At 39.5% G+C, this 13,955-nt stretch overlaps 1 protein-coding gene across 1 annotated transcript in view; it reads left to right on the top strand.

The window, feature by feature from the left end:
• Positions 1-13,955, top strand: part of GRM7 (glutamate metabotropic receptor 7) — a 421,378-nt gene that overhangs the window by 348,750 nt on the left and 58,673 nt on the right. The window contains exon 8 of the mRNA XM_088134322.1: positions 4,760-5,695. Within this exon, the coding sequence (XP_087990448.1) occupies positions 4,760-5,695 (936 nt within the window). The remainder of the gene's footprint in view (positions 1-4,759; positions 5,696-13,955) is intronic.

Here is a 13,955-nt window from a genome sequence, read left to right as displayed (position 1 = left end):
GCCTGGAGCAGTATCTTCCAATATTATCTGGGTCTTCTTTCTGCCTCTGATGAAGTGGAGTAGCTGCTCCCTAGTATGACCTCTCTCATCTCCAGGCTTCATCTATGCCCCTATGGCTACTTCAGAGGGCTGGGGGCATTGGATTACTTAGGTACAGTGAGTATTTGATATTTCATTGGAAAACAGGTGTTTCTTCTAGGCTTGAAGGAGACAATGGTGTACCCCTTCTCAGGAAGGCACCCCTAGATCAGACAATTTAAGATAACTGTTTGCCAGTCTCCAGGCTTCCCATTTTAAAGAAAGTTGTTGAGAAAGTAATGGGGTGTTAATTACAGGGCATCCTCAGAGAAATAGATTATCTGGGCCCATTTAGTTTGGATTCAGACATGGAATGGAAACAGCATTGATTAGTCTGGTTGATGACCTTCATTGGGATATGGGTGTGGGAAGTGTGCTACTCTTCATCCTTTTGGACCTCTCAGTGCCATACTACGTATACTATTAACCATGGTATATCCCTGAACTGCCTGCAGGGGTTGGGAGTCAGGGCCACCGTGTTTCAATGGTTCTGTTCTTTCCTGAGTGAGTGGAACCTGATTGTGGCAGTGGAGGGGGAAAGAAATTTCAGTGGGCTCTCCCTGATGGGGCTCTGCAGTATTAAATTCTATTCTTCTGCTTAATATCTTCAGGTAGTCCTCACTGACCATTTGTTCAGTGACTGTTCAAAGTTATGATGGCACTGAAAAAGGAGGTTTACAACCGGTCCTTGAAGTTCTGGCCATCACAGCACCCCTGTAGTCACATGAGTGTAATCTGGGTGCTTCGCAACTGATTTGCACTTATGACAGTTGTAGCATCCTAAAGTCACATAGTCACCATTTGCAACTTTCCCTGCCAGCTTCCCAGAACCATGAGGAAGCCGGCAGGGAAGGTCACAAGTCACTTTGGTAACTTGCTCGCATCCTCCCCTGCCTGGCAGCAGTCACCCCCAGCCCCCCCCCCAATCTTGCACTTACCTGCCTTACCTGCCTCTGGCCTGCCACCTGGGTCTCACTTAATGCCCTGCGATCCTCACTTAACAACAGCAATGGGGAGTGCCGGCAGTGCCATCAGTAGGAAATTCTGGTCCCAATTACCATAATTAACTGAGGACTACCTGTATATGAAATTGTTTGGGGGGTGTCTGTGAATCAGTGTTAACTCCTGGTAACTGCCTGGACAAGTCCCTGCAGTTTTCTGACAAACAAGATTGTTTAAGGAAGTAAAATTGTTTGAGGTTAGATACCAGCAGTATGCTGGTGACACTCACCTATATTTTCTACAATCTATGGCGGAGATGCTGTGGAAGTCTTGAACTGGTGCTTGAAAGTTGTTGGATAGTATAAAACAGTTTGAAGCTGATTTCTAGCAAGGTGGAGTTACAGTTTGTTTAGAAAAACTATGTTTGCTCTGGTGATAACTCTGAATGCAATGTCATTCCCCCTGAATCAGCAGATCTGTAACTTGGGGTTCCTTGTGGACTCACAACATCAGCTAGACAGGCAAGCTGAGCAGTTGTCAGGGTGGGCCTTTGTCCAGCTCCAGCTAGTGTGGTCCTACTTCTAATGGAAAGCTCCATCCATGGTGGCTTATGTACTTAAATAACTACTTGCCTGGATTACTGCAATGCATTCTACATGGGGCTGCCTTTGAAGACCACTCAGAAACTGCAATTAGTTTGAAATGCAGCATCTCAAATATTGTTGAATCACATAACACCAGTTTTATGGTCACTGCATTGGTTACCAATAGTTTCCATGTATAATTCAAAATGCTGCTTTTAACTGATAAAGCCTTATATGGCTTGGCACCTAAGTACCTAGAGAACCACATAAAAGGAGTGTGCATGATTCCAGTGCAATCATCCGATTTATATCTTTTGATGGTTCTCCAGGCCCATGCAATGAAGGGAGCAGCACCCATATTATGAGGTGGGGTCCCTTCTGGAGTTAGTCAAGAACCCACATTGATGGCCTTCAGGAACTACTGAAGAATGAATTGGTCTGGAACAGGAACAACCGCTGTTGTTGCCGCTGACTTTTAAGGTGCCTTTGTGCAAAACGTTTTTGATGCCAAAATGTCAAGTCAGATCACGTGGCAGCTGCGGCTTCCCAGCCCTTTGTTCTCCCTTTTCTTCTACGGCACATGCACATCTGTGCTCAGAGTAGTAACTGGACTAGCTTCTTCCCCCAACCTGGGCCCCTGAATGCAGCACTGGCCTACTACTGTTCCCACTGTTTGGCGCCTTTGCGCAGTGTACAACTTGCACACCTGCTTGGGCAGCCCTGGACTGGACAGCATTTGGGAAGTGAAGCAGTCACCACTGTGTTTATTTGCACTACTGTATTTTGCACTGATTACGTGGTTTTGGTAATGTTTTATGTTTTTATGATATAATTTCTGGGAGTCACTTTGGAGTCAGGCAACCAATCAATCAACACATGCATATCCCTTTCTATTCAATGCTTTAAGCTCTGCTATGGAATTATATTAAGGCTCCTCTATATTTCCTGATCTAATGTAGAATGAGCTGACTGCCATATGTCAGGACTACCACAGCTACCAGATGTTACGCTCATGCAGTGGTGGAGTGGGGAGACTGGGATCCTGTGCTCAATGCTCCAGCAATGATCTAATGGTTTGCAGTGGATAATGAGGTGACTGGTAATACATCTGCTTCACCATTTAGTTGCAACACTGAGCAGGGTGTAAATAGTTGTGATAACTGCTAATCCACTGATGTTAGTCATGCGCCTCTCCCTACTGTTGCTAAAGTAATGTTCATTTTGGATAATCAGACCCTTCCTGCCTTTAAGCTATATTTGTTGTATTATGATTAAGTAACTACTTTGGGAACATTTCACTAAGTCAATACATTTCCTTTTGTCTGCTGGACTAACACTAGATTAGATTAATTCTATGTCTGTCTGTCTGTCTGTCTGTCTGTCTATCTATCTATCTATCTATCTATCTATCTATCTATCTATCTATCTATCTATCTATCATCTATTCAACTTATATGGTTTCCCATCTCAAATTCATGGCTCTGGGTGGCTAACAATTAAAAATTATATAGAAAGCAAAGAACAATACAAAAAACATGCACGTACACTCAGCAACCATGGTACAAAAACCAACAACAACAATTAACACAGCCACTGCACAAACTCTACCACACATCTGGATCCCCAAGCCCGATGGCAGACCCACATCTTTAAGACCTTTCAAAAAGCCATCAGGGATGGGGCCAATCTAATCTCCAGGGGAATGCTGTTCCAAAGGGCAGGCACCATGACAGAAAAGACTCTTATCCTGGGCCCTGCCAGATGACATTCCCTATTAGATGGGACCCTAAACGTGCCTTTTCTGCCAGACCTGATGGGACAGGTAGATGTAATTAATAAGTACCTAGCAAATAGTGCAATCATCTTTAAAAATGCAAATTAGAGGTATCCATCTGATTTTTTGGAAAAAAAATTTCCATTGTTGCCTTGGAACGTGCAGTACAACTTCAATTCACTAGGTTTCATTTTGCCACAATGAATAATACCTTGTTCATTTGAAATTAACACCAGCCAATTTATACAGAAAAGAACAAACCAGTTTGTGTTCTAGTCATAGTCTTTGTTAGCACAGCCGGAGTATACTATAAAGTGATTTAGAAAAAAAGTCTGCATGTACAAAGACAAATAAATCCTCATTCTAAAACAGAATGTTCAGTCCATTGTTAGTTCCGAGGAAATCTGAACATCTATCAATCATCTTTTCACTGCTGTTCAGTATAAATGTGTAGCACTGGTGAATGGTACTCAGAGGAGCTCAGTATTTAACTTGTAATAGGGTATATCAAGGAGAAGACGAAAAAATTGGATCAGTCTCACTTTGCCTGGGACTAGCATAGGCAGGAACTAGAGATCTTTGTTTGAAAATAAAACTGAAATCCTTGATAGGCTTGCTTGAAATAGCCATGTAAAAATAGTATTTTTAATAGAAATATGGGATGGGGAGATTCAAATCATACTATCTAGCCATGTTGCTGTTCTTCAACTCTTTCCAGTGAAAAGAAACACAGTGTGGGCCAGGATTCCAGAAAGCCAGTGTGAACATATATCACTGTACATGCGTAACTTCAAAACATGCTGCCAGTAAGAGGGGATGGGGATCAGACACCTCAGTGTTGGAAAATCATTCATTCAAGATGTGGAAAGAAGTTAGAAAGGCCTCTTTCAAAGAAAGCCTTAAGAGTCACCCTTATTCAGGCTTCACTGTTCATTAAACTATGGCCACACTTTAAGCAAACTCTATGAAATGGGCTTCTCATGTTCTAAAAAATTATGCCTGGCTATCCAAGTGCTTGCTTTGTGCTCACAAAGTATGAATATTATAATAGTGCAAGTGATGCTGTACTGATAGGAGAAAATGCATCATTTAAATTATGTGAGTTTCCATCTAAAACTATTTTCATACTATTTCCCTATGGTAATAACCTTTATTTCCTTTATTATTTGCTTCTTCATGAAATTTTGATTTCTGTTTCTTTCTCCCTCAGCAACAGTTCTCATTTTCTTCCTGGCTGATTAACATGGCTACCATCTCTTTTTTCACTCTAATATATTCACTTTCCTTACTCTTTGTTAATCAACTCACCAATCCACTAGGCCTGGTTGATAATTACTTCTAGATAACCAGTCCTATTTACACTATATTCTTTTACTTTTAGATGGATGAAATGCAGTGGGGCAAAGGAGTGAAGAAAATCCCCTCTTCTGTCTGCAGTCTTCCCTGTAAAGCAGGAGAACGAAAAAGGATTATGAAAGGGATGAGCTGCTGTTGGCAGTGTGAACTGTGTGATGGATACCAATACCAGTTTGATGAAGTGAGTTGTAAGCTGTGCTCCTACAATCAACGGCCAAACGAGAATCGCACTGGATGTAGTCCTATCCCAATTGTGAAGCTAGAGTGGCATTCACCGTGGGCGGTCATCCCAGTCTTTCTGGCCATGCTTGGAATTATTGCCACCATATTTGTCATGGCAACCTTCATTAGATACAACGATACTCCCATTGTGAGGGCTTCTGGAAGGGAACTTAGCTATGTTTTGTTGACAGGAATATTTCTGTGTTATATCATCACTTTCTTAATGATTGCCAAACCAGATGCTGCCGTGTGTTCTTTCCGGCGTATCTTCTTGGGATTGGGAATGTGCATAAGTTACGCTGCTCTGTTGACTAAAACAAACCGTATCTATCGCATATTTGAACAGGGCAAAAAATCAGTGACAGCACCCAGGCTTATTAGCCCAACATCACAATTAGCAATCACATCAAGTTTGATATCGGTACAACTTCTCGGGGTTTTCATTTGGTTTGCTGTTGATCCACCAAACAGTATTATAGATTATGATGAACATAAGTCTATGGAACCAGATCAAGCCAGAGGCGTTCTCAAATGTGACATTACGGATCTACAAATCATATGCTCTTTGGGGTATAGCATTCTCCTAATGGTTACATGTACTGTTTATGCCATCAAGACTCGGGGTGTCCCAGAGAATTTTAATGAAGCCAAACCCATTGGATTCACTATGTACACTACATGTATAGTATGGCTTGCCTTCATTCCAATATTTTTTTGCACTTCCCAAGCAGCTGAAAAGGTAGGTGAAAATCAAGTAATTTATACAATCATTACATTTTAAAATATGAAGGAGTGTTGAAACAGCCTTCTGGATATGGGAAAAAATGTTTGGATAAAAATGGTTGGTAAACACTTCTGCTATACAAAATGTTGGTATTGTTTTTCCGGTAATTAGGTGCAGGTAATAGTGATGATGGTGATTGACGAAGTGGTGAATAATCACTAAGAATCACTTAATCCACTAGTTCCATGGTTGTATCTGATTCAGCCACACTTAGAATGTAGCTGTTATTTCAGTATGAGAGCCAATGTATGGCTTAATCAGCTTGTTTGCAGAATGTATTCTTAATGTCGCTCAAAAATCATTTTGTTCAGACTGACATTTTTCAGCTTAGACAAAGTGAGAGCAAAGGGTTGCTAATAGCTGTGGTATCCGTTTCTCAAATATTACTAAAGCCATTGCTGAAATTATACACACTGAATCAACCTTATTAATATGAATCAAGCATACTTAACAATAAGTAGTAACATCTGGCAACCTCTTGTTGCTGTGAAAAATACTGTATTGCATTTCTGGATTTAATAAAAAGAAGAAGGTTCATTTATGTTAATTTTAAGTTATACCAATGGCAGTCCAAGGCTGACTACTTAGATCTTCTTGGGATCTTATACAGATAAAAACAGTAATAATACATGTATTCAGTGAACAAGCATCTCCAAGCATAGTATTTTATACTTCGCCTGTGGCAATTTCAAACAAATAATTGCATTAGAAATGTATTAAATGAACAAATAAATGGGTAACAGTAAATAAATGTCCAGGTAATTAAAAGAGATGAACCACCAGATGGGCAGAGACTAAAGAGAACCATGACCAACCATATGTCATGGTTGAATTGAACTGTCCTGACAGTTTTTCACTGCAAAATTTACATATGATGTATTAGAATATGGGTTTCTGTAATATACCTTATTCTTCTCACTCCTTATTTTGTGATGAAGTTCAAGCAATAAAACCAAGAGGCATATTAAGGTATTTTGTATCCCCCGTATCTGAAACTAGGAATTGGGAATGATGTAGTTCCGCGCTAGATGTCATATGTTCATTGTAATGCCTTCTACAAGTATCTGCAAGTACAATGTAAACATGTGCAAGGAGAATACTTCCTTTTGAGTACAGCTGTAAATATGGAGGGTACCATTCACCTTATATCATACTGTACATATATATGTGAAGGCCTTCTACCTGTACTTTACATGCAGACATATGCAGGGGTAGCTATATTGAATGTGCAGCTCTGGAAATGAAGGTCCACAACCCTGAATTGTGTTCCATAGAAAGAGGCAACTAGGTGCTGAATTCATATGCTATAGGGTATGCATATTACAGGGGTACCAAAAAAAAAGTCTCTGTCTTATTCTCTATCTATATGAATTAAATAACAAAATGTAGGCAATGGAAATCATGCTCTCTCCTACTTAATTCATATTTCCCAATTTAAATTAAATAAAATTGAACTCTGTGCAGTGAGGACCATGAAACTGTTCAGGTCCCCAGCAACATCTAATGGGGCCCAAAACCAAGAAATAAATGAGATAGCATCCTTTAAAAAAGTACACTGAGTCCCATCCAATATCACTTAATCTATTGTGCCACATACTTCCTAGAAGTCTTCCAAATTACTTCTGGAGGTCATTCCAATACTCTGGAGCACGTTTGAGAAGAAGAATCTATTCTCCTGATGATTTCCACTCTTGACAAGCAGCATTAAATACAACTCCACGTCTGTTACTGTGCATTTAGATAATCACTAGTTTGCTTAATGCCCCTGGTTAATGTTAATCTTCTCTTCTTTTATATAAGATTAAGTTGCTAATTTTGTTTCTCTGCCAGCCTCCAGGTCCAATTAGAAATGTGGGGCAGGGATATCTCCTTTGTACTGAGTTTGTTATATCTCAGTGAGAGAAAATTATGCAACTTCCTTGAATAACATTGTTCATTTTGTGCACAGTTATAAAGTATCTTTTGATAGCTAACCAAAACCTATTTTGCAGTCAATTTACTACACTGAACATTCTGTTATCCCAGTAGCTCTAGTTCTATGGCTTGTCTTCTGAGCATGTATTTGATTTCAGACAGCACCTAATAGAGAGGTAGTGATAGAAGCAAAGCACACATTGTTCAGGTTAATACATGTCACAGGGACACAGATGACCCTCTTCTTAAATGCACTGATCCATCCTTTTTCAAAAGCAATGTAATTACTTCTTAATCTGGACTTCTGTAGTTTATTTGAGTGCACATCTTTTTGACTTCAAAATGCAATTGCTGATCATGCTTCAGTAACACTATAAATTATTATAAGAAAAAACTGTCCTTTCTACCCCAAAATGTTGCTTAAAGGAATTGTTTTTTGTAAAGCAGATAAAAACAATATTTGAATAATTCTTAAAATAACAGTTTGGGCTGCCTTTAATGCATTATTATTAAAGGTTGCATTATTACATATGCTTCATGGAAAAGCAATAAAAAAAAATTGGACAAGAAAATTTGGAAAATAAAGTTAAGCAACTGTTAGGTATATATGCAACACAACCTACACTAGAACTATATAAAGCTTTTCTGTCTGCTAAATTAGAACTTAATTCCTTCTATGTGCATGATACTGAATATTCTTTAAATTACATAAAACAAAGATATTGGGAACAGGGGGAAAATATGTTAAATTATTGGCCCCTAAAATGAAACAGTAACAAGAATAATATTTATAACCTTAAGGATGGTTTGTTGTTGTTTAGTCGTTAAGTCGTGTCCGACTCTTTGTGACCCCATGAACCATATTGCGCCAGGCCTTCCTGTCCTTCACTGCCTCCCTGAGTTTGCTCAGTTTCATGCTCATTGCTTCAGTGATGCTATCTAACCATCTCATCCTCTGCCGTCCTCTTCTCCTTTTGCCTTCAATCTTTCCCAGCATCAGGGTCTTTTCCAAAGAGTCCTCTCTTCGCATTAGGTAACCAAAGTATCTGAGCTTGAGCTTCATTATCAATCCTTCCAATAAGCAGTCAGGGTTGATTTCCTTTAAGATTGACTGGTTTGACCTCCTAGCAGTCCAGGGGACTCTCAAGAGTCTTCTCCAGTCAATTCTTCGGCGCTCAGCCTTCTTTATGGTCCAGCTCTCACAGCCATACATTACTACTGGAAAAACCATAGCTTTGACTATGCGGATCTTTGTCGGCAAGGTGACGTCTCTGCTTTTTAATATGCTATCTAGGCTTGCCATAGCTTTCCTCCCAAGGAGCAAGCGTCTTTTAATTTCATGGCTGCAGCCTCCATCTGCGGTGATCTTGGAGCCCAAATAAATGAAGTCTGTTACTGCTTCCATTTCTACCCCTTCTATTTGCCAGGAATTGATGGGTCCAGATGCCATGATCTTAGTTTTTTTAATGTTGAGTTTCAAGCCAGCTTTTGCACTCTCCTCTTTCACCCTCATCAAGAGGCTCTTTAGTTCTTCTTCACTTTCTGCCATGAGGGTGGTATCGTCTGCATATCTGAAGTTGTTGATGATTCTCCCTGCAATCTTAATTCCGGCTTGTGATTCTTCCAGCCTGGCATTTCTCATGATGTACTCTGCATATAGGTTAAATAAACAGGGTGACAGTATACAGCCTTGTCGTACACCTTTCCCTATTTTGAACCAATCGGTTGTTCCATGACCGGTTCTAACTGTTGCTTCTTGGCCCGCATACAGATTTCTCAGGAGACAGGTAAGGTGGTCTGGTACTCCCATCTCTTTAAGAACTTGCCACAGTTTGTTGTGATCCACACAATCAAAGGCTTTTGCATAGTCAATGAAGCAGAAGTAGATATTTTTCTGGAACTCTCATGCTTTCTCCATGATCCAGCGAATGTTGGCGATTTGATCTCTAGTTCCTCTGCCTCTTCGAAACCCAGCTTGTACATCCGGTAGCTCTCGGTTCATGTATTGCTGAAGCCTAGCTTGTAGGATTTTGAGCATAACCTTGCTAGCATGTGAAATGAGTGCAATTGTGCGATAGTTTGAGCATTCTTTGGCGTTGCCCTTCTTTGGAATTGGAACATAAACTGACCTTTTCCAATCCCATGGCCACTGTTGCGTTTTCCAAACTTGCTGGCATATTGAGTGCAGCACTTTAACACCATCATCTTTTAGTATTTTAAATAACTCAGCTGGAATACTGTCATCTCCACTAGCTTTGTTGTTAGCAATGCTTCCTAAGGCCCACTTGATTTCACTCTCTAGGATGTCTGGCTCAAGGTCAGTGATCACACCAGGGTGGACATCAGGGACATTAAGATCTTTCTTGTATAGTTCTTCTGTGTATTCTTGCCACCTCTTCTTAATCTCTTCTGCTTCTGTTAGGTCCCTGCCTTTTTTGTCCTTTATCATGCCCATCTTTGCACTAAACGTTCCTTTCATATCTCCAATTTTCTTGAAGAGATCTCTAGTCTTCCCCATTCTATTGTTTTCCTCGATTTCTTTGCATTGTTCATTTAAGAAGGCCTTCTTATCTCTCCTTGCTATTCTCTGGAAATCTGCATTCAGTTGCTTATATCTTTCCCTTTCACCCTTGCTTTTCACATTCCTTCTTTCCACAGCTATTTGTAAAGCCTCATCAGGCAGCCATTTTGCTTTCTTGCATTTCTTTTTCTTTGGGATGGTTTTAGTTGCTGCCTCCTGTACAATATTACGGACCTCCGTCCATAGTTCTTCAGGCACTCTGTCTACCAAATCTAATCCTCTAAATCTATTCATCACCTTCACTGTGTACTCACAAGGAATATGATCTAAGTCATACCTGAGTGGCCTAGTGGTTTTCCCTACATTCTTCAATTTAAGCCTAAATTTTGCAGTAAGAAGCTCATGATCTGAGCCACAGTCAGCTCCTGGTCTTGTTTTTGCTGTCTGTATAGAGCTTCTCCATCTTTGGCTGCAAAGTATATAATCAATCTGGTTTCGGTATTGACCATCTGGTGATGTCCATGTGTAGAGTCGTCTCTTGTGTTGTTGGAAAATAGTGTTTGCTATGACTAGCTTGTTCTCTTGACAGAACTCTATTAGCCTTTGCCCTGCTTCATTTTGTACTCCAAGGCCAAACTTGCCTGTTATTCCAATTACTCCTTGACTTCCTACTTTAGCATTCCAATCCCCTATGATGAAAAGGACATCTTTTTGGTACTAGTTCTAGAAGGTGTTGTAGGTCTTCATAGAAGCGGTCAACTTCAGCTTCTTCAGCATCAGTGGTTGGGGCATAGACTTGGATGACTGTGATGTTGAATGGTTTGCCTTGGATACGCACTGAGATCATTCTGTCGTTTTTGAGGTTGTACCCCATTACTGCCTTTCCCACTCTCTTATTGACTATGAGTGCAACTCCATTTCTTCTAAGAGTTTCTTGCCCACAGTAGTAGATATAATGGTCACCCGAATTAAATTCACCCATTCCCGTCCATTTCAGTTCGCTGATTCCCAAGATGTCGATGTTCAATCTTGTCATCTCATGTTTGACCACATCCAGCTTGCCTTGGTTCATAGATCTTACATTCCAGGTACCTATACAATATTGTTCTTTACAGCATCGGACCTTCTTTTCGCTTCCAGATACATCCACAGCTGAACGTCCTTTCGGCTTTGGCCCAGCCGCTTCACTCTTTCTGGAGCTACTTGGAATTGCCCTCCGCTCTTCCCCAGTAGCATATTGGACACCTTCCGACCTGAGGGGCTCATCTTCCGGCATCATATCTTTTAGCCTTTTAACATTGTCCATGGGGTTTTCTTGGCAAGGATACTGGAGTGGGTTGCCATTTCCTTCTCCAGTGGACCACATTTTGTCAGAACTCTCTGTCATGACCTGTCCGTCTTGGGTGGCCCTGCACGGTATAGCTCATGGCTTCACTGATGGTTGGTTCACTAAGGATGGTTAGGGCAAAGTATATAACAACTCCAGACACTCTCTCTCTCTCTCTCTCTCTCTCTCTCTCTCTCTCTCTCTCTCATATGTAATGTTGAGTCAAAGGTTTCTGGAGAAGAAATTAATCATTTTTTAACAATATAGTCCTTCTGAAGATTACACATGGCTAAGCTTTTTACCTAGCTCTGAATCTTTGTCACTTAAGGGCAGAATATATACTATTAAATCTGTGAAAAGAAAAAAAGTTGCCAGTACAATGACTACCCTATTAATTGACATAAAACACGCAAAGAATTTCCTTCCTTCCTTCCTTCCTTCCTTCCTTCCTTCCTTCCTTCCTTCCTTCCTTCCTTCCTTCCTTCCTTCCTTCCTCCCTCCCTCCCTCCCTCCCTCCCTCCCTCCCTCCTCTCTTTCTTTTTCTTTCTTTCTTTCTTTCTTTCTTTCTTTCTTTCTTTCTTTCTTTCTTTCTTTCTTTCTTTCTTCTTTGGCTTCTATACTACTGGAGGTTTATAATGGTACATTTTTGAGTAACATTTTTCTAGCTTTAATGAGGCTTCTAAAACAATGGTTTTGAAGGCTGTTGATTGCTATGGTTCAATTTTCTTGTTAATAGTTGATGCCAAAATTGTGACAGCAACCCTGCCACATGGACCACAGCCAATATGGCCTTTTAATTGTCCATCCTGTGCTATCTAGTTTCATAAAAGGGCAACAAGCCTCAGATAATGTTAAACTGTGGTGGTTTTGTTGAACTTATTTATTTGTTCATTTATGGTCCAAGGCCAAGTTACAGAATTTAAAAAATACAACACACCATTAATGCATACATAAGTAACAGTACATACGTATATAAAAGGAAGAAACCCTATAGAGTTAGCAATTAACTGAAGGCACCAAACAGTTTCTATCAGGTAAGCTATAAATTAAAATTTTGCTATTGAATTTGGAACACCTGGGTATTGATGGTTTAATAAAAATACCTCAATCTCCTCATCATGAATGTTTATCAGACTCAAGAATGGATATATCAGCTCTGATCACCATTGTGAGTACAGTGGACACTTTAAAAGGATGTGTGAAACAGACTCAACTTCTATGCTTGAGCCAATACATACTCAGTCTTCGTATCAACCAGCTATTACCCCAATAGGGAGAATATTTATATGGGTTAGGGAGAAAACCCTTCTGTGTGGGGCATACAAACTTTTACAAATTAGTTGGAGAGTGTCCAGGGGGAGAGAGCAATTTTTCTGTATGAGAGATGGGAAAGTTTGGCTCTGTCTACTTGAATGTCTAAATCCCATACCCTCTACTTAAGTTCTTCGAGGGTTTTTCTAGGCCTAAATCAAGTAGGGCTGGTGTTGACAGTCCACTGTCTCATATCTTGCTTTATTTGTTTTTCCAGAGTAGATTGATGTATATCATATGGAATGAGATGTACCAATGAGGTTGAACTTAAAAGGTCTTAGATATGGTACAGTGAAATATTGGAGCAAGTTTTGACCATATATAGATTCCCACTTTTAAAAAATTAATTGGATTAATATGTGGAACTCTAATCTTTCACACAACATTATTATAACTGGAATTATTTCCTCACCTTCAAGAAATCTTGTGGAACTTGTCAAGATCACCCTTTATCTACTGTTATATTTAATATGATCTTGAAACCACTGGCCTCTCTTATCAGGCAATTGAAGAACATTTGGGGCTCAAAGCAGCTGGAGTTGAACACAAACTGTTGTTGTTGTTGTTGTTGTTGTTATTATTATTATTATTATTATTATTATATGTTCTGATGATATATTATGTCTTATTGATAATCACGATGGCTCTATACCTACATTGAGATATAGTATAGCAGCTTAGTAAATTATTTTTTAAAAATAATTTCTACTGAAAATTTTGATTGCAATAGTAAAAACAAATGCAAACTAAACAATTACAACTAAATGAAAGAGATAGAATGAAAGAATAAAAGGTACAAGGAAAAAAAAAAGAAAAAGGGTGAAGTAAGAAAAAAAAGAAAAATATTTAAAGAAGTGACTTCTGATTATAACAAGTATAAACAAACTTAATAACTGCTCACCACTTATAAGGTTACAAACAAATATCTCTTCTTCCCATAACCCCTCCCTTATCCATATGCAGATCCAAAAATCATCAACGTTTCAATCCTGGTATCAATAAAAAGTCCGTAAAGGGTTACCAGAGCTTTCTAAAAACATGTCTTATTTATTTTAACCTTGGTTGAACAAACCAACTTTATATTCCTTCCTTTACCTCTAACAATCTTGGTCTTTAATTCATTCAGATGTTGTTGTAGGATT

Source organism: Python bivittatus, unplaced genomic scaffold (assembly GCF_059951505.1).
Source record: "Python bivittatus isolate LINGU-HERP-01145 unplaced genomic scaffold, Pbiv_v1 ctg000080_np1212, whole genome shotgun sequence".
NCBI classification, from domain to species: Eukaryota; Metazoa; Chordata; class Lepidosauria; order Squamata; family Pythonidae; genus Python; species Python bivittatus.
The sequence above is the reverse complement of the archived record's forward strand: the minus strand, read 5'-3'. Positions and strand labels throughout refer to the sequence as shown.